At 31.8% G+C, this 19,571-nt stretch overlaps 2 protein-coding genes across 2 annotated transcripts; both read right to left on the bottom strand.

Annotated features, from left to right (window-relative positions):
• Nucleotides 1-3,008: 3,008 nt before the first annotated feature.
• Nucleotides 3,009-3,620, bottom strand: LOC129286276 (receptor-like protein 33). Its single transcript, XM_054922272.1, has one exon. It carries the CDS (start codon nucleotides 3,618-3,620, stop codon nucleotides 3,009-3,011), a length of 612 nt encoding a protein of 203 aa, XP_054778247.1.
• An 8,490-nt stretch (nucleotides 3,621-12,110) lies between these two features.
• Nucleotides 12,111-13,297, bottom strand: LOC129286275 (zinc finger BED domain-containing protein RICESLEEPER 3-like). The gene is made up of 2 exons (XM_054922271.1): nucleotides 12,286-13,297; nucleotides 12,111-12,202 (listed from the first exon to the last, which is right to left on the bottom strand). Exons 1-2 carry the CDS (start codon nucleotides 13,295-13,297, stop codon nucleotides 12,111-12,113), a joined length of 1,104 nt encoding a protein of 367 aa, XP_054778246.1.
• Between the last annotated feature and the right edge of the window lie 6,274 nt (nucleotides 13,298-19,571).

The following is a 19,571-nucleotide window of genomic DNA, read 5'->3' as shown; positions in this document are numbered from 1 at the left end:
CGCCCATTAACCCTTGTCCCGCACTTCCTTAGAAGATCATTCACCATACTTGCAATCCACCGCGGTTTTCTTGAGAAAATCACAACCCAAAACATGGATGCTCCGGATGAGGCTCCACATATATACCCTAGTACAACAGGTTTCCTTCCTAATTCAAAAAACACAGCATCAGAACTTGAACTGGGTAGTGGCAGTGACTTTTCTCATGAGTGACGCATGGAATGTGAAGTTGAAATCCATGCAAGCCCTTGTTTCCTTTAAAAGAATCACTTGAGAATGTTTCAAAATGTGGGACCATAGGAATGCATCCTTCAAGCTCATTTTGTGATAGGTTCAAATACCCAAGAAAAGTCAAGACTTGCCAGTGATTTTTCTTCACCTTATCATTTCCATGTCTTTTTGTTTCGTTTTTCCACCTAATAATGGAATGTCATTCCAACTGTGCGAATTTTTCCCAAAAAATCTCTCATAAATAAAGCAATATCTCTATTATAATTACATTCTAACTAAATATCTGCTTCCAAAGTTTGCAATTAATATTCCATAGGCCTAGTTTGACAACACATTTAAGCATGCCAAAAAACTGCAATATACTTCCTCCATTAAAAAATATAAGACGTTTTTAATCAAATCTTACCACCAATAAAATAGTTACTTATCTTCAAATTAACTCTATCTTTTCATATTTACTCTTCTTTAATAGAGTGTCTTATCCTAAAATAAATATCAAGTGATTTATTCAATAGGGATACTTTTAAAAAATGTAATGATTATACCTTGAAAAACTAAAAATATCTTATATTTTTTAACATTCAACCTCTTAAAAAATATTTTATATTTTTGAACAGAGAGAGTATTTTTGTATAACTTAATATTACAAATTTGAGAATTTAAATTTGAAGAAAAAAGTATTAGTAGTAGTAATAATAATAATAAATAAATTGTTGCTCTATTCCTAAGTACAGAAAAGGCCAACCATAGCGAATTTTCTAACCATCTCAACGTTATTTCCAGGTCATTACCTTATCCATGACTGAGAACCATTTAATTTAATTTCTGTGCCGAGGTTGGGGGAAAAAAAACACAAACACGGTATAAAATAGTGAGCAAATTAATATTGATGTGCAATTCAAAAGTTACATGCATATAAACATTGACTTACAAGTCATCCAATAAAGACTTAACCGTTCAAAGTTTTCACCATTCCATGCGCGCTGTTTGAGCATGTGTGAAGGGCTACATGTTGGCAGGTTAGGTCGACCATCACCCCTGCTTGGTGCCAAGCTCAATGTGCAACATAGGCTAGCCCGATGCCTGAGTGTTCATGCTGAGTTTTGCTCAATTGATCTAAAAATATTTTTATAGATATTTTTTTTGAAATAAATACAAAAAATTTCTTTTAAGAAAAAATATTTTTTAACATTTAAAATATTTTTTATAAAACTAATATTAGAATCAAAAGTATTATTTTTAAAATTACATATGATCAATAACTCACAATTATTTTTAAATAATATTAAGTTGAAAACAAATTTTAAATTTTGAAAGACATTAAAAAAATTGTATTGATAAGACATGTTCAAAAAGATCATAAAAATAATATAGTTCATGATAACTCTAGTCCAAAACTAATATCACAAAATAAATATTATTCATAAAAATATTTTTTTTTTCTAAAAAGACATGCTCAGGCTAGCAGGGCAAGGCAAAATTTGACCCCTTCTTGTTGCCCAGTTTGAAGCCCAGCCCGATGTGCCCCTATGTGGCTCGAGCAGCGTCAGGCTAACTGGGCTTTTGGATGACATGAACAGATTTTATTGTGATTTGAAATGCTTCATGCATCAATTCGATACCCCTTCTCACATGCCGCAACAAATATATACTCACATATAAATACAAGCTTTTATGTTTGAAAGACTGGGTACCACCTTTTAAAGTACCGTGTCGATGTGTTTGTTGGTTCATGAGTATTCTTCTCAAGAGGATGAGGGTCGTTAAAAACACACAATACACAAGATTGATCATTTACTTAGATAGAATATTCTTCCAGGGTACGTACATAAAGTATGTATTCTAGATGATAGGCTTAAAAAATGATTAATTAAATCTAAAAAATGTGTTCATATATTAAAAATAAACTTTAGTTAATGGACTGGAGATTCTGATTTTCTCTTTTGACGGTAGTTAAACCTAATGCTATTTATAATTTGAGAAGTTTTGGGGCCAAAGGCTATATTATGCCACAAGAATTTAAATACAATAAGATAAAAAGACCATTTTATCCTTAAACTATAACGTTAAGAGTATCTATAATCCTTTTTTTTTTCAAATGGAGATACAGTTGAATTTATTTTGTCATTCCCTCCACAACCAACAATTCCCTTGGAATTGTTCTGAACCTAACTTATGAATTTATTTTGTTTTACCCACATGCATGCAAAAATTAGTTGAAAGGCCTTCACCTCATAATTGGAAAGCTACATGTAATTTGCTCGTACAAATGTGTAAACATTGGTTCACAATAAATATATATATTTTACTATTATTTTGATAATATATATTAGTCATCATAAATAAATCATAAATTAATATTTTCATAATTAAAGATTTGTTTGATTTTTAAGAATATTATTAATTTTTAAACGATACAAGTAAACACTCGTTAACAAGGGCATTGGTGCCGTTTCGAAGTAATTTACACATTTCACTGTCTTCATTTCAATAAATTAAACAAAAAACGATCAATTTCAGCTTATCTTATATATATATAAGCAGAATAAAACATGATTATTGTGATTTTCCTGAACTCACTTATTATAAGATTATGAATATCAACTAAAACAACATGAATATTATTAATACAACCAAAGAAAAAAAGGACAATTTTAACATGAAGAAAGTAGAAGAGGTTGCTAAGTGCGACACCTGTAAACCCTTCTCTTCGTCCTTTTTAAGAGATCCCTCACCATATTTGCAATCCAATGGGGTTTTCCAGAGAAAATCACAACCTAAAACGTTGATACTCCAAATGAGGCTCCACATACATGCCCTAGCAAAATATGTTTCCATCCAAATTCAAAAAATTCAGCTTCAGAACTTGAACTTGACAGCGGTGGTTGACTTTTCTCATGAGTGATGCATGGAATGTCAAGTTGAAATCCACGCAGGCCCTTGTTTCCTTTAAAGGAATCATTTGAGAATGTTTCAAAGTGTGGGACCATAGGAATGCATCCTTCAAGCTCGTTGTGTGATAGGTTCAAGTACCCAAGTAAGTCAAGACTTGCCAATTGTGGAGGAATTTTTCCTATGAGCTTATTTGATGATAAGTCCAAGGATTCCAACTTCCTCAAATTTCCAATCGAGCTTGCAATTGCATCGGATAGCTGATTATGTGAAAAATTGAGTCCCTTTAATGCACCAAGCTCTCTAATAACTTGTGGAATTTTTCCTTCAAACACGTTGTTGGATACATCAATTGTTGTAAAAACAATCAAGATCTTTTCTAAATAAGTGTCCAATCCTTTCATGATTACCTCAATGGAGTCTTGGTATATTCCCATGGAGCCATTTCCATAACCCATGTAGCGCAAGCTGGATTTTCCTTCATTTGCATTTCTCATAGCTTTAAAAAATTTGAAAAATGTTGCAGGTAGAAGACCTCTAAAGTTATTATTCAACAGATCCAAAATTGTTAACTTTAGGAAGGCAAGCTTGTTATGAGACAAGTTCAAAATTTCAAGTGAGCTACTGATGCAGTGTGGAATGGTGCCGGTGAAGTGGTTATGGGATAAGCTTAGAAATCCAAGTGAGGTAGCATTGCAAGTAGAAGCAGTAAGCTCTCCTTGAATGGAGTTGTTACTCAATTCAAAGCACTGCATATATTTAAATGACATGTGATGCAACTGCACACTTCCTGTGAAAAAGTTGTGAGAAATTGTGCAAGTACAAATATGTTAAAAGTGGAAATCCAGTTTTTTCATTTGGAAGATGTCCTTGGAAGCCATTATCATCCAAACCTACATACTCGAGATTTCTAAGTTTTGAAATTGAAGATGGAAATGGACCATTGAAATTATTTGAGGATAAACTTAAACGAGTGAGGTTTTGAAGATTTGAAAGTGATGGTGAGACTTGACCAACAAAATCGTTGTTAGAGAGTTCTAACTCAATAAGTTGTGTGTGGTTCCAAAATGATTTCGGAATTTCCCCCGTAAATTGGCATGACGCGAGATTTAATCCCTGGAGGGAATTACTCCAATTAGATTTTGGAAGATAGCCCGTGAGATTTTTGTTAAATGCCAAACTATCTCCTGAATATGTGGAAAACAAAAGATTTCATCTCCCAAATGCCCTTGCAATCCAGCTTCAGCAATAGTGAGAGAGATCAAGGAAGATGAAAGATTCTTGAATAAATGGCTAGGTGATATTGATGGCATTTTTTAGTGGGATTGGCTTCTGAATATTGCTGAGAAATTTCACATTTGAACGATCTCCACCCCTTCCCCGTCCTTGTAAGGCCTCCAAAAGAAAAGAAAAAAAATATTTTTTTTTTATATATGCTATTGGAAAATATAAACGATTATTCGGGGCCATTATTTCTAAGAAGTAATATAACTAATTAATAAACCATTATTTCTGACCCTTCTCAGATATTATTCTGGACATTACCAAATTGATCGCTGAAGTTTTTAAAATTCTTCGGGAATTTTTTCCTTAAAAGAAAAACACACACACACTCTTGGTGGTGCCTTTTATTGCTTTGATTGTTTCTTCACCTAATACTTTCGATTTTCCACAAAAATGTCTACATAATTAGCCCGAATTTAGAAGAAAATACATTAATGACATAATAATTTTTCTTAAGAAATTTTTAACGAATTATATTTTCTGAAGAAATTTGGAAGAATTGGATATTCTTTATGTAACTATTCCCATTTTTATTTAAGAATATGTATTTTAAAATGATAATTATAATAATATAAATTAAATATCCCTTAAAAATAACTTATATTTGATTCTAATATAAATGCTTCCAAGATTTTTACTATTCTTTTTTTCTTTTTGTAAGTATAGAGAATAGACTCCACTAACAGCAAAAATTCTCTTCCACGAGATATTGGGGACAAAAAGTAGTGACAATAAGTATGTTTGTAAAGAAAGAAAAGGCCTGTTCTAGCAAAATTTCAACTCTCACAAAATAAAAAATTATTAATTTATTTGTTATAGTGAAAAAGTATTTTAATTATTTATTGAACAACATGAAAAATGAAAATCCTATTTATAACCTTAACTCTGAAATTTATAATTCAAATTTTTATATTTACAAATAAAACGTCATCATATATTTTAATTACTTCCAAGTCTCACAAGTCTACTCGCATACTGATATTGACTTACAACTCTTTCACAAGTCTGCTCGCCTACTAACATTGACTTATTTTTAAATTTAGACGATATTAATGGTTCCATATTCGTTTTTCTTCACCTAATCCTTTTAAATGTGAGATGCCAAATTTTCATGTGTCTAATAATCAATGCCCCTATCCAATGTCGCAATAAATAAGAAAATACTCCGGCCTTTATATATTTATATAAGATATTTGAGTTTAATATAAAAATATTTATATATTTTCATTATATATATATATAACTATTTTATGTTAAAAAAAAAGTTTAAGTGGGTTGATTCCGACCTTCCAAAGACTTATCAGAGCAAAGGCTAATCCTTTCAAATTTAATATTACATATTTGAGTTTTTATATTATATATCATACTTTAAAAAAAACAAATTAATTAATATGTAAAAAATTTCTTAAGTCTGCTTATAAAAAAAAAAGCCAATCCCTTCAAATTTTCTAACCCTCTCATAATTTTGTTTTCAATTCACAAAATTTCTCAGAAATAAGCAATGATTTCCAAGTCTAAGGCGAAAGAAATTAAGAAAAGAAAAACTTTGACTTCCAAGTTAACGTGGAAGTCCACAAGAAGCTAATGAAATGCAGTTTATTTATGTATTCGTCATTTTAACTTTATATCTAAAACTTAAATATACTATTTTTTATAATTTAAGGTCGCATATATTATTTTTAGAAAATTATAATTTTTTAAAAAACTAATATACAAGATCTGAAATATATATTAATAAGTCTATTTGTGAAGAAAGAAAAGGCCAGTCCTAGAAAAATTTCTAACCCTCAGAAAACGTTAACCCAGCCATGATTCGGAATTATTTAGTATAACTTTAGAACCAACATTAGCAAAATACATAAGCGAGTGTCTGTTTGTGTATAATAATGCGATAATTAATAATTTAAATTTCGAAGAACCATTCTTTTATTTGAAAAAAAAAAACACTCTTGCAGTGAAAATTTTAAGTTAGTTATTTATTAGTTATCAAGATGTTTTCACCAATTCCTGAGATTAGCCCAAATTATAAACTAAAAGATAATACGATCTCTATTAAAAACTTGGTTCCTCTATATATTTGTTTGAGCTAATTAATTCAAATCTATGCGTGTTTCAGATATACAAACGTAACCCAATCTTTCTAGTTATCCTTTTATAATTTTATTAAAGAATATAAATTACATTCTAATAAGTGCATTTTAATTAAGAGAAGTAGAAGAAATTTTAACATGTAAATTACATTTCTTAATTAAAAATATGACCTACTCTCAATTGAAGCCTTCCCTGTGGGTCTGGCTGCTTCGTCGATTATTCCATCACCACTAATTACTCTTTTTGAGTTCAACAATTTCATGATTGAGAGGATATCTTGCTTCAAGGTGGGAGGATCATGCAATGTCTCTTGTTCGACTTACAAGTTTGGTGGTTGAGATTTTGCATATATATCCCAAACACAATGTATAATAATTATTATCGTTTCTCTCATATTCTTATCCCATTCTCTTAATATAATTGGAGACGTACATTATGGGAAATTAATTATATTAGAAATAAAAGGTTAAATTATACTTTTAATCATTTAAAATTTATAAAAGATTTTATTTTGGTTCCTTAAATTTATAAAATATATTTCAGTCATTTAACCTTAATACCGTTAGTTTCATCACAAACTTTTTTTACATTAAATTTATAAATATTGATAAAATATTCTCAAATGTTGATCTATTAAATTTAATTTTTTAATAAAAAATAATTGGCACAAAAAATAATCATGTGAACTAACAGTATTAGGGTTAAAAGATTGAAAATATAATTTATAAAATTAACAGAAATTAAGAAACCAAATTAAAATCTTATATAATTAAATTAAGAAGATCACAAATATACTTTAGTTGTAATGAAAAGCAAATCAAGTCCATTTACCCAAAACATAAAAAAAAGTAAGTAAATCAAGTCCATGTGAGGAGCACGAACACGGCCAAATCTGTAGCGATGTCCTGTACATTCCGTAGTCAGGTATAATTGCATACCTCCAAACCAAATACAAAACATCTTTTAGAAGCCTTGCTTAATTCAATATATAAGGTATTAGGTAATTTTTATAATATTTTTTTAACTATATTCCTATTTCATTCATTATTTTTTTAAATGAAAAAATGATGCTTTGGAATTTTGATTAATTATCATTATCAATGCAGTTATATAGGATATTTAATGAGGGTATAATTGAAAAGGTGCAAATTTTTTTAACAAATTAAGATTTCAATTAATATTTTTTTATAACAGTGAATTAATTACCAATGTACTATATTTTGGCCCAAAGGGAGTATATAATTTGTTTCTACCCCGGAACATTTTTTTATAATAAAGTCTTTTTATCTTTTTCCACCAAAACTACTTTTACTGTTGTAAAATATAAAATTTATAAAAAATTGTATACAATATTTATGGGCAAAAATGATATTACTTCAACACAAAGTAAATAAATAATACTAATTAATTAATTAATTCTCATATTAATAGTACCACATTGATGAACTCTCTTTTTTAAATTTTTTATGATCTATTGATGATTAGTAAACTCATGTTACTCACATTGTGTACACATTTAAAGCCAAAATGGGACTAACCTTGATTGCAGCAGGGACTTCTATGTGTCACACTTTTTGAGTCTCATATAGGACTAGTCCTAAAGTAGGGATTCAATGTTTGTGGCATATTTAGTATAGAGAGCTTGCAGACTCATGCATCAGGGTAGATTGATTGGCTGTCCAAGTGTGAGAGGAATTGAACCTATGTGAAAAGTCCCACATTAAAAAAATATTGAATTTAATAACTTATATAAATTAAAAATGAAAGACCTGTAAATTGGAGCCTTGAGATTATGATGCCATAAATAGCGATTTGACGCTAGTAAATCAAATGAATAATTAAATGGATAGATGTGATTGGGTATGGAGAGATGTGTTTAGGAAAGATATGGAAATGATACAAATCTCACTCGGATGTAAGATGCGTATGCAAACGGCCAAAAATAATAATTTCACAATATCGCTCGAACAATCTCCAGAAAACTTATAAGTAGCGAACACCCTAACAGCAAAAATACTTAAGCCAAAATTGATACAAGTTAACAGCCAATATAAATATCGTTAATCAAGGAATAACATTGTAACGATTTTAATATTTGAGAGATAACATTGCTTCAATCAATAGTTGGTGTCTGGCCAAAAAAAAAAAAAATCAATAGTCGATGTGTAAAAATGTGCTTTAACTCTTATAATTAACACCCATGGGGGCGTACATGATGAATTAATTATATTAATAATGGAAAAAGTAAGTCAACAACGCGTGAGGAGCATTCACAGTCATATTTATCCACCATCCAAGGAGTGCGCTTTACTTTTCTAGACGCCTAATTTGATAATTTGAGTATGAACATATGGGATTTGACTAAGATCTTGAATGCAAATCTTATAAAGAGAAAGCTTGGAATTTGGAATCTATAAGTGGCTAAAACTTACTAATTTAATAAGTTTTTAATTATAATTATTGAATTTTATCAATATTTAAAAATTATCAAGATATATTTTTCTCCAAAAATTTAAAACATTCTTCACAATCAAAGCATGTTGTCCCCTTGATCTTATAAAGTTCACTTTACTTATGAGGCTTCTCAATGTAGGACTCATAATAATACCATTTTGTTTGGCAGTTGACGTCTCCAGCGATTCTACTTTACGGCATTTCATTCAACTTCCTACCAGTCAAAACTTTCTATATGTAGCCTTCTCTATGCCTCTCAATAAAAGCATACTAATATTACAAGCACAAGGTTAAAGAAATAAGTAAAAATACTGTTAAACTCTTATAATTAGTATATGTTGGTGTAAATGACATGATTATATTAAAATAAGAAATAAATCCTTATAAAAAAAAGTAAATCAACACCGCGTGAGTAGCACAGAAACGACCAAATCTGTAGTGATGTCCCATTCATTCTCAAGTCAAGTCTTTTTTTTTTCACCCCTGGATATTTTTTATTGACAAAAAAATATTTTTCCCTTTACACCGAAACTACTTTTACTAACATAAAATTTAAACAAATTATATATACACCTTGTTCAAGGCCAAAAATGATATTACTTCAATGCAGAGTAAATAATAGATGATGATAAATAATTAATTTTCATATTAATACCACATTGATAAATTTAATAAATTAGTTTAATTTATATATTATATTGACATTGATGATTAGTAAACTCACATTACGCTCATATATTGTAATTAGAATATATAGGCCACCTTGAAGTATATGCACATACATTGTTCGTGAATTCAACCCATGGCCAAACGCAAAACACCGTATATGACCAGCCCCTCTCTCTCCCTGTTTTTTCTTAAAAAAAAAAAAAATCAGTTTGAAATCTCGAAAACTCATCTCTTTTATCACTTGATCTTTTTTTTTTTTTTTTTTGGGTGGGGTGTGTTGAGAAGGGGAAAAAAGAAGATAAACACTAAGACGAAACGCAACAGAACCTTAGCTGCCCTGTACCTGTAGCATCATCACTTGATCTCTTTAAGTGTATTTATTTATGACATGTTGTTTTCATATTTTAGTTTCTAATTACATGCTCTACATATTAGGAGGGAAAAGCATGAATTCAAATGAAAAAAAATAAGGAATATAATAATATATATGTTTTTAAAGGTTCGAACATGCTAAATGCTTGCCAGTATAGTTATCATCTCTAAAAATGCTGGGGTATTATATTATTATAGTTTTTCTTAATTATGTGTTTTTATCATTACAATTTTTTTATCTCTAACAATGGTCAAAAACCGTTGCAGCAGGATACAAAACCATTTCCTATAGACTATAGGTATAAGCAATGGTATTTGAGCATATAACATGTCATCGTTACCTATAGTCTAAAGTAATGTTTTTTTTTTTCCATATTTTGAATTAGGCACAAATCATAAAATTGTTGCTTATAGTAAGACAATAAGCAATGGTTTTGTAATACTGAAATAGGCAACACGTTTAACTTGTTTGGGTAAGAATGGGCAATATATTTTGCCTGTTGCTTATAATATAAATACAGACAAGATTTAAAAATTGTTGTGAAAACATTAAATAACTAAAATTTAATATTTTATTTCTCGCCTAGGATTTGAACATTGATATCCTCTTGAAAAGAAGGGATGACTCTAATCACACTTCAAACATGACCTATATATATATATATAATTTTTAAATTTATCAAAATAATAAATAAATAATTAAAAAAATAAATAAAAATATATAGAACAATTATCAAAAATAAAAAAAATTACTACAAAACAACTAGCAACAGTTTTTAAATGTTATGAAGAAAAAGATTTATTAGTAACATTTAATTTTTTAGTGTTTATTAGAATAAAGGGTTAATATGCAATTTGAACCTTGAATTATAAGTCCAAGGGCATTTAAACCCTAAACTTTTAAAAAGTACATTTCGAATCCTAAACAATTAAGGTTGGGGCAATTTTAACCCACCGTTAAATTTCAACAAATGTCCGTTGGTTTTTTTAAAATTGCCTAATAAATGTTTTTCACCAAATCACGCTCTCCCTCTCTCTCTTACCTTCATTTGGTGAAAGTCACACATTAGGTTCTAATTTGATGAATGTTTGTTTAAACTTAATGGTGAGAATAAAAGTGCCCCAAATTTAATTGTTTATGATTTAAAATATACCTTTTAAAAGTTTAAAGTTTAAATTATCCCCGAACCTATAGTTTAGAGTTTAAATTATATATTGACTCTTGAATAAATAACAGTTTTGAAATCTTACGTGCGATGAAAGTGCCTATATACTAATGGTGCCAAATAAGTTTTGAAAGTTTCAACACTTGAAAACTATTGCATATTTTATTTTAGAGAACAAATTTCAAATGTTGCCAAAGATCTGTTGCTTAAATTAGGGATCAATAGTTTTGCCAAAAAAAATTAGGGATCAATAGCAATGTATGAAAAATATTGTTTATGCTCACATTAGGCAATACTGGTAGGACTCTACTATGAAAAAAAATGTTCCCTAAAGCAAAAAAAAAAATTGTTGTAGTATATATCTTTATTCATGCCACTAGATATAAGTATAACAATTAAAGTTTAGAACACTCAAGTTATTTTCTGATAATTTTTGACATGGGTTTGTAAAATGATTAGTTAAAATTAGGGCTGTGCAACAGGCGGGACGAGTTGGCTCGTAAGGCTGCTCGTAGCCCGTCCTGTTTTGTCCAAAATGGGCTGGGTCAGCCCGTACCCGTTTGCAGCCCGTTTCAGCCCATTTAAAAACGGGCTGGGCAGGCTGCAAATGGGTCTGGGCGGGCTGACCAGCCCGTTTTGGACAAACAGCCCTCAATTTGCTTTAAAATAAAAAAATATTCTATGCTTTAAAATTCTTGTAATTCTACCTAAAAATAGTTCAAATATCACCATCATCAAAGGAAATAAACTCTAATATTAGCAGTTACATATTACAGTCATCCAAGGCACCAAGCATCATCAGTCTTCAAAATACAACATTAATCAAATCAAAGTAACCATACAATTTGACAAATGGTCTTGCCACAAGGCACAAGCAAAAAGCCAATCCAACACAAATAATCTTGTCACAACTCACAAGCCAACAAGGCAACAAAACAATCCATCACATATTTAATCTTGCATTGGATCGTCATCGTCGTCATCGTCATCGTCATCTTTAGAATCACTAGAGACGGTTGAACGTTGAGCCCCTGATTCTTCCTCTACAAAACAAATTAAGAAAATTATATTCATTAATATTTGAACAATGTAAAGTAATATAAAGTAAAAATGTTAATGAAATTACCAATAACAAGATTGTCAGACTCATCAAAATTATCAACATCAAGCTCTTTCAATTTGAAAGTAGGTTGAGAAAGCCAACTTTGAGCACAAATGAGTGCCTCCACCATTTTTGCAGAGAGGGAGCTCCTAAAAGTATCCAGTACTCGACCTCCCGTACTAAAAGCAGATTCTGAAGAGACAGGTGAAGCTAACACATCACGTACAATCAAACTCAAGACCTTATACTTGAAAGCATTCACTTTCCACCAAGCTAAAACATCAAACTTTGGATCACGAGAAGCAACTAACTTAGCGTGAAGATATTCATCCACCTCCGAATTTTTTTCCTCTTGGCGTTCAATGCTTGCAATTGTATAGAATTGTCTCATTGTTTCATCATCTATGACCGCCAAAACATCATCATCAGGAATTGAATCTTGATTCTCCTTAACATTGTCATCACCGTGCTCTGCTCTTGCTTGAGATTGAGAAGCTTCACTATCAAAGACATCCTTTGAATATTCACCATATAAGCTATACAAGACATCCATGATATTTTTTGTAACCAGCTCACGTTGTATAAGCTCAGAATACATATTTTCCAAAGCAACTTGGACATATTTAAATTTGTATCTAGGGTCTAGTATCACTGCTATCACCAACAATGAATTCATGCTATCTGCCTTACCCCAGTATTTATCCAACTTACTTTGCATTCTTCTCACCATGTCACCCAATAGAGCATTAGAATTAGTTGCACTTGTCTTAAGCTTAGTTTGCATTGCAACTATTTGCTGGAAACATGTGTTAGATGTCACAAAATTTGATGCAAAAAACTTCAATGTCATAGAGTAAAATAGCTTCAAAAAGACTATAAACTCTTTTGCAACACCCCAATCATATGGACTAGGAGGTTCTTCTTCAACTTTCTTTTTAAAGTATTCATTGTAATCTTCATCTTCTTCTTCAATCCGATAAAAAACTTTAATGAACTTCACAGCATTTTCCAACATCAGATATGTTGAATTCCACATAACAACATAAAAAAAGCTCGATTAATATTAGAAAAGTAAATATAAATTAACAATTCATAACAATAATTAAAATTACCTAGTGGGACAATTCATACTAAGTAGACTTTTTGAATCAATTCTTTGCTTTCCTATGAGCTCCTTGAATCTACGTAGCCTAGCCGGAGAAGATCTAACAAATTTTATTGCATGCCGAATGAGTTCAATGGACTTATTCATCTCTTTCAATCCTTCAGAAACAATCAAATTCAAAATATGAGCAGCACACCGCATATGCATATACTCTCCATCACATATAAGGCCATTCCATTCCCTCAAATGTTTTTTTAAATATGCAATTGCAGTGTCATTGGAAGAAGCATTGTCAACTGTAATTGTAAATACTTTGTCAATACCCCAACTAAATAAACATCCCTCAATTTCCTTCCCGATGGTATCTCCTTTGTGGTTTTCAATTTCAAAAAAATTCAAAATCCGCTTTTGTAATGTCCAATTCTCATCAACCCAATGAGCAGTCAAACACATGTAGTTGGCATTTTGAATTGAAGTCCAACAATCTGTGGTAAGGGACACACGAACTTTAAATTTCTTAAAATATTTCTTTAGATGTCTTGCTTCTTCAAGATACAACTTGTAACAATCCCTAGCAACTGTCCATCGTGAAGGGATTTGAAATCTAGGCTCAAGTTCGTGCAATAGTTCTTTAAAACCCTCCCCTTCCACAACTCAAAAAGGCATCTCATCTTTTACAATAAATTTAGCAAGATCCTTCCTGCACCTCACTTGATTGAACAATTGTGTAGACATTGTTTGGCTACAAGTAATAGAGAATAAAGATTGTGTCATCTTGTTGGCTTTGTTTGGATTCTTTGGGCACTTTTCAAAATGCCACCAAAGTGTTTTAGTCCCATGGTTTGAAGGATGACTCGCATAATCCATGCCACAATAGTTGCATTTGGCATGGTGCTTCCCTTTAGTTTGCTCAAGTGGCATCCTTGTAAAATGCTTCCAAGCTTTAGATCTTTGCTTCTTCCTTTTCCTAGCCGGTGCTTATTTTTATCCCTCATTATTTGTGGCATTCTCTACTCGAGTAGTGGGACTGTGTGATGTCGCAGTAGCCTTAGTTTCAATATCACCTTCTTCCACATTTGCTTTAAGGGTTTGAGTGTTGCTCATCCTTTTAAATTCTAAAAAATTAGGAAGCTACAATTATTCCAATCAAGCAGCCACATAATTTCATAATACAAAAAAAATCACATAATTTTAATTTTCAAGCATAATTTCAGTCAAGCAATGTATTTATACATGTTCCCACCAATGTGGAGATCTTTACATTATGAAATAGTTCAATATATTCAAAAGTAAGTTAATTAACTTATGCATCCATTCTTTTGTGGGATTCTCATGGAATCTGATGCTTCTTTACAAGCTAGTTACAGACTTACAGGCACATCGACACTGCTTGGGAATATGGTGTTCAAGAAATTAATTAACTACAACAGGTTGGACACGCAAGCAATACTAAAAATTGGAAAGGAAGGATTTTTTTGTCACCTCTAAACTCTGTTAATGAAATCTATTGGTGGCATATCCAATTCAGTTAAACTAATTCACAGCTAAGAGCAAAGGCAGAGTCGCTGAGTCAAATAATCATCACTATAATGTTAATAACTTACTTGGTCTTAGCTTGGCAGGAAGACACGCACAAGATTGAATCAGGGAGTGAGCAAGCCAGCAAGGCAGCAAGATATTGTGACTAAGCGACTGAGCAAGATTAATTATATCATACACAAATATCATATAAGAAAGAAATTACAAGTAATTAATATAGATTAGTGATTAATCATACTTGGAAGATATTTCTAAAACGCACGGTAGCGACTGTGAGAAAGAAGAATCCTTCGAAAGGAATTCTCAAAAGCTTACCCCACAGCCTCGTGGCCCAGAATCCTTGGAAACACTCTAGAAGACAAGTTTCCTCTACGACTGTGAGAATGTGAGATTGGAGCTGTGGAGGTATGCGACTATGTCTATGAGTCTGCCCGAGTGCCCTCTGTCGCTCTGCGTTTATGAGTTTGGCTGTCTGAGTGAAGCTGCGGCTGCCTGGTCTGCCGTCTGCGAGAAAGAAGAATCCTTGGAAGGAATTCTCAAAAGCTTACCCTATAGCCTCGTGGCCCAGAATCCTTGGAAACACTCCAGAAGACAAGTTTGCTCTATGACTGTGAGAATGCGCGATTAGAGCTGTGGAGGTATGCGACTATGTCTATGAGTCTGCCCGATTGCCCTCTGTCGCTCTGCGTGTATGAGTTTGGCTGTCTGAGTGAAGCTGCGGCTGCCTGGTCTGCCGTCTGCGTTCGATGATTTGCGAGGGAGAGGGACCGAGTCCGAGGATTTTGATTTCAGCATTGGCAGGAAATGGCATTTGGAAAACCGCAGAAGGCAAAACGCAGCGTGCCAGGTGCCAGCATCCTGTTTCACTGTTCACTCTTCCAGTATCTTAATAAAAAATAATTTGTAAATTTTTTTAATTATTACGGGATGGGATGGGTTGCCCGGTGGCTAACCCGTAGCCCGTCCCGCCCGTATATCTTATTAACGGGCTAGCCCGTAATTTCAGCCCGCCCGTTTTTTTTGTTAAATGGGCGGGTTTTTACCTGCTCATTTTTAACGGGTACAAGCGGGTCATGCGGGTTGCGGGTTGCTTGCTCAGCCCTAGTTAAAATTGGAAGCAGTTAAAATTGTGTCATACTTGATGTTGAATCCAATGTACCTCAATCACTCAAACTAGCTTGAACCTTACCAAAATTTTTAGATATAGTACAAATTTATTACTTTTGAATTAGTCAAGATAATTGGTGTTGATTACCTGATTAATTGGTGAACCAAATATCTATGTAAAAGGTATCACATTGTATGAGAGGTGAAGAGATTGAATTATACCTAAAAAGGGAGGTTAATATAGGTCCTCACCTTAATTATGTGTTTCATCTCAAATTGTTTTTGGGGTTTGTCGTATGTCATTCAAGTGAAGGATTTTTCTTTTATTGTAATTTTCAATCATGAATTCATTATCATCCATGAATTTATTCATTTTCTTTTTTTATTCAAGTCTTACATGTCTCAACACATGGTATCATGAGTCCCAAGCTTCACTGGCCCTTGACTAAACCAAAACTCTGATCTCATTAGTCAAGAAATTGGGCCGGCAACTCAAGAAACAGTGATACAAGTAGTATAATACGTTAATATAGCTGACAAAACAAGACTTGCTTGATGCTTTATTTTTTTTATATATCACCAATATTTTAATTAATTAGGTTCTGAAAATTCAATTATATTTCTATATTATTTAAACAGTGCTGATACAAATACTTACAATTTATCTATCAATAATGGCCTTACATCAACAATAACATTTGATCTCATGATTTTGTTCATTTTTTGGTTCTTTTTTGTCGGTCTCAAAGAGTCAGTTTGGGCCAGATTACCCAAGATCCCAGTTCCCATCATCTTTGCTTTAGAGTTACCCTAGTATACAATTGCTTTTGCTGTCTCGCTCACTCTGGTCAATGTCTATTTGATTTGGCATTGCTTTGCTCAGTTCTCATGAATGAGCTTATTATCAATATGCTTAAGATCATGACAAAGAGATTAATGGGTCAGATATTAATCTGACTGGGCCTAAGAAAGTTTGTAAAGTGGTTTTAGAAGATGCGAGAATAAATCGAGAAGCAAAAAGGGTTTTGAAGGTGTGAAGAAATTCGATCGTGTTTGTGCTACTCCCGCAGTGTTGAATTACTTTTAATTTTAATATAATTATCTGATTAGGCATCCATTTGATGCCACGTGTGCACACACTTGGGTAGGGTCTACTAACTAAAATTAACATCCCCTGTAATGGGTTAAAACCAAGACACGCATAATTACGATTTTTTAACATTTAAGGAGGAAAATGATTCATGCCAAAATCGAGTTTAGGACATTAAATGCCTTTCGGGAAATGCTTCAAGGATGCAAGCGACCTTATTAATTTCTAATTGGATGCCATGTGTACATTTTTTGTCAAAAATTGGTTAATAGATTAATCATTGGTGGGGGTACAAATGGATGTGTTTTTAAATATTAAGGGATGTTTTGACCAAAAATCAAGTTTAGCACATTTGTAAATCCTAAATGAATACTTCGAGAGCAAAATTGGTCCTTAACCCAAACTCAAAAAGATGGTCATATACTTCAAAATGGCCAATATATTCTAATTAGAATTGTGACAGCAATGTGAGTTTACAAATCATTAGTATATCATATTAAATTAAAATAATTTATTAAATTTATCAATGTGGTATTAATATGAAGTTAATATTTTCTTATCATTTGTTTGCTTTTCATTGAAGAAATATATTTCCTTTATAAAAAAAAAGTAGGGTTTATAATAATTTGTTATAATTTTATATTTTACCTTAGTAAAAGGAAAAATTACATTCAGGTCTCACAGAAGGAAGTTTATTATTGAGAAGTCTCATAAATTTTATAAAATACTTCTAAGTCCCAAATTCTGAGTATTGATGACTTGACTAAGGGTGTTAATAACTAGTAACAGCCATTTACAACTTGCTATTACAAGTTATAAATGGGCATTGCCCAATTGTTAATGTCTTTAGTCAAGTCGTCAATGCTTAGAATTTAAAATTTGGGAGTATTTTGTGAACTTTATGAGATCTCTTAATAATAAACTTCTTTCTATGAAACTTGAATGTAATTGTCCCTTAGTAAAAGTAGTTTTGGTGGAAAAGGAGAAAAATACTGTTTTGTCAATAAAAAATTTTTAGGGGTATGCAGAAAAAAAAATAGTGTTAAAAGATAAATATAATTTTACCATTAAACTAATTTTCGAAAAACATGTATTATGGCCGGAGCCGGCAAGGTTTAAGCCGGAGACGTAGGGGAAGGAGATGCTTGTAATTTGCTATCGTTTGGGATGGGAAGAAGGGCGTGTTTGACTGAAGCTCTGTCCCGGCTAGACGACGGCTGTGTGATGATGATTTAGTGCTTTGATTGGAGAAAGGCCACCTGTGCAATTCGAGTGGACCCACAAGTAGAATAAATGTCTGCTTTTTCAAATTTGACAGATGGAACAATCCACTTTGATTTAAATAATTGATAAATTATTTTACACGGTTTCATAATATAAGATACCAAATATTTTTTGAAAAATAATTTAAGATTTAAGAGTGAACTTCCTGAATTGTTAATACTCCATTGTCGTATTTCTATTATATTTCTCTCCACTAGTTTTGTTAATCGTTACTAGATCGTTACATCAGTAACCTTGAAAGTTAAAAAGAGCTCATAGTGGTCATGCTGAAGGCCAAGAAGCAACTTTAATTTTCATGTTGGTGGTTGGATATCAGGGGCTTATGTTGATGCTTTAATTTGGGATATTGCATGCCACTTAACTGCTGAAGACATTTTGGTCATCTTGTTGCCAATATAGCTCATAGAAGACATGATGCAGTGCTTGCTGCAAGTGGGTCAGACTCTGTTTATGGATGAAATGGAAGGATGTAGATTTGACTACTTGAGCATATAATCTATATTACTGAGAAATAGCAGCAAGCCACGAAGGCGCTACTGCTAATATAACGTAAAAATTGTTAACTCCTATTTGAAAGGCTAGCAGTTATACGTCAGAATTGGAAACCAACATACAACGTGCTCGCACAAATATTAAATTGGATCAAAAGTAATTATACAGAAATATTATTAATTAATATGTAATTGTCATGTTAAATTTTAATACATAAAAAATTTGCTAATATATATTATTTATCACAAATAAATCACAAATTAATATTTTTATCAATTAAGGAGTTATTTGATTTTTAATATAATATTTTATTGTTTTAAAGGATACAAGAAAACACTCGTTATCATTTCAATTGTATGGAGAAGAATGATGGCTTGCATTGGTGCTGCTTCCAAGTCATTCGATCATTTCCTCGTCTTCATACTTTGGCTGTCCATATGTCAATAAAATTAAACGGAGAACAATCAATTTCAGCTTACGAAGCAGATCATTATTATGATTTTCCTGAACTGACTCATGACAAGATTTTGAATAACAAGTAAAACCAACATGAGCATTGATATAACCAAAATGAAAAGGAAAACTTTGACATGCAGAAGGTATAAGAAGTTCCTAAGTGCGAGGCTTATTAACCCTTGTCCTTCTCTTCTTTAGAAGATCATTCACCATACTTGCAATCCACAGCGGTTTTCC

Source organism: Prosopis cineraria, unplaced genomic scaffold, assembly GCF_029017545.1.
Source record: "Prosopis cineraria cultivar Desert tree isolate PC_DT_omini unplaced genomic scaffold, ASM2901754v1 PC11, whole genome shotgun sequence".
NCBI classification, from domain to species: domain Eukaryota; kingdom Viridiplantae; phylum Streptophyta; class Magnoliopsida; order Fabales; family Fabaceae; genus Prosopis; species Prosopis cineraria.
The sequence above is the reverse complement of the archived record's forward strand: the minus strand, read 5'-3'. Positions and strand labels throughout refer to the sequence as shown.

Coding starts and splice junctions, on each gene's coding strand:
- LOC129286276 (XM_054922272.1), bottom strand. CDS start 3,620: ATGAGAAATGCAAATGAAGGAAAATCCAGCTTGCGCTACATGGGTTAT.
- LOC129286275 (XM_054922271.1), bottom strand. CDS start 13,297: ATGTGGAATTCAACATATCTGATGTTGGAAAATGCTGTGAAGTTCATT. Junction 12,203..12,285: donor GTCTGACAATCTTGTTATTG/GTAATTTCATTA, acceptor TTTGTTTTGTAG/AGGAAGAATCAGGGGCTCAA.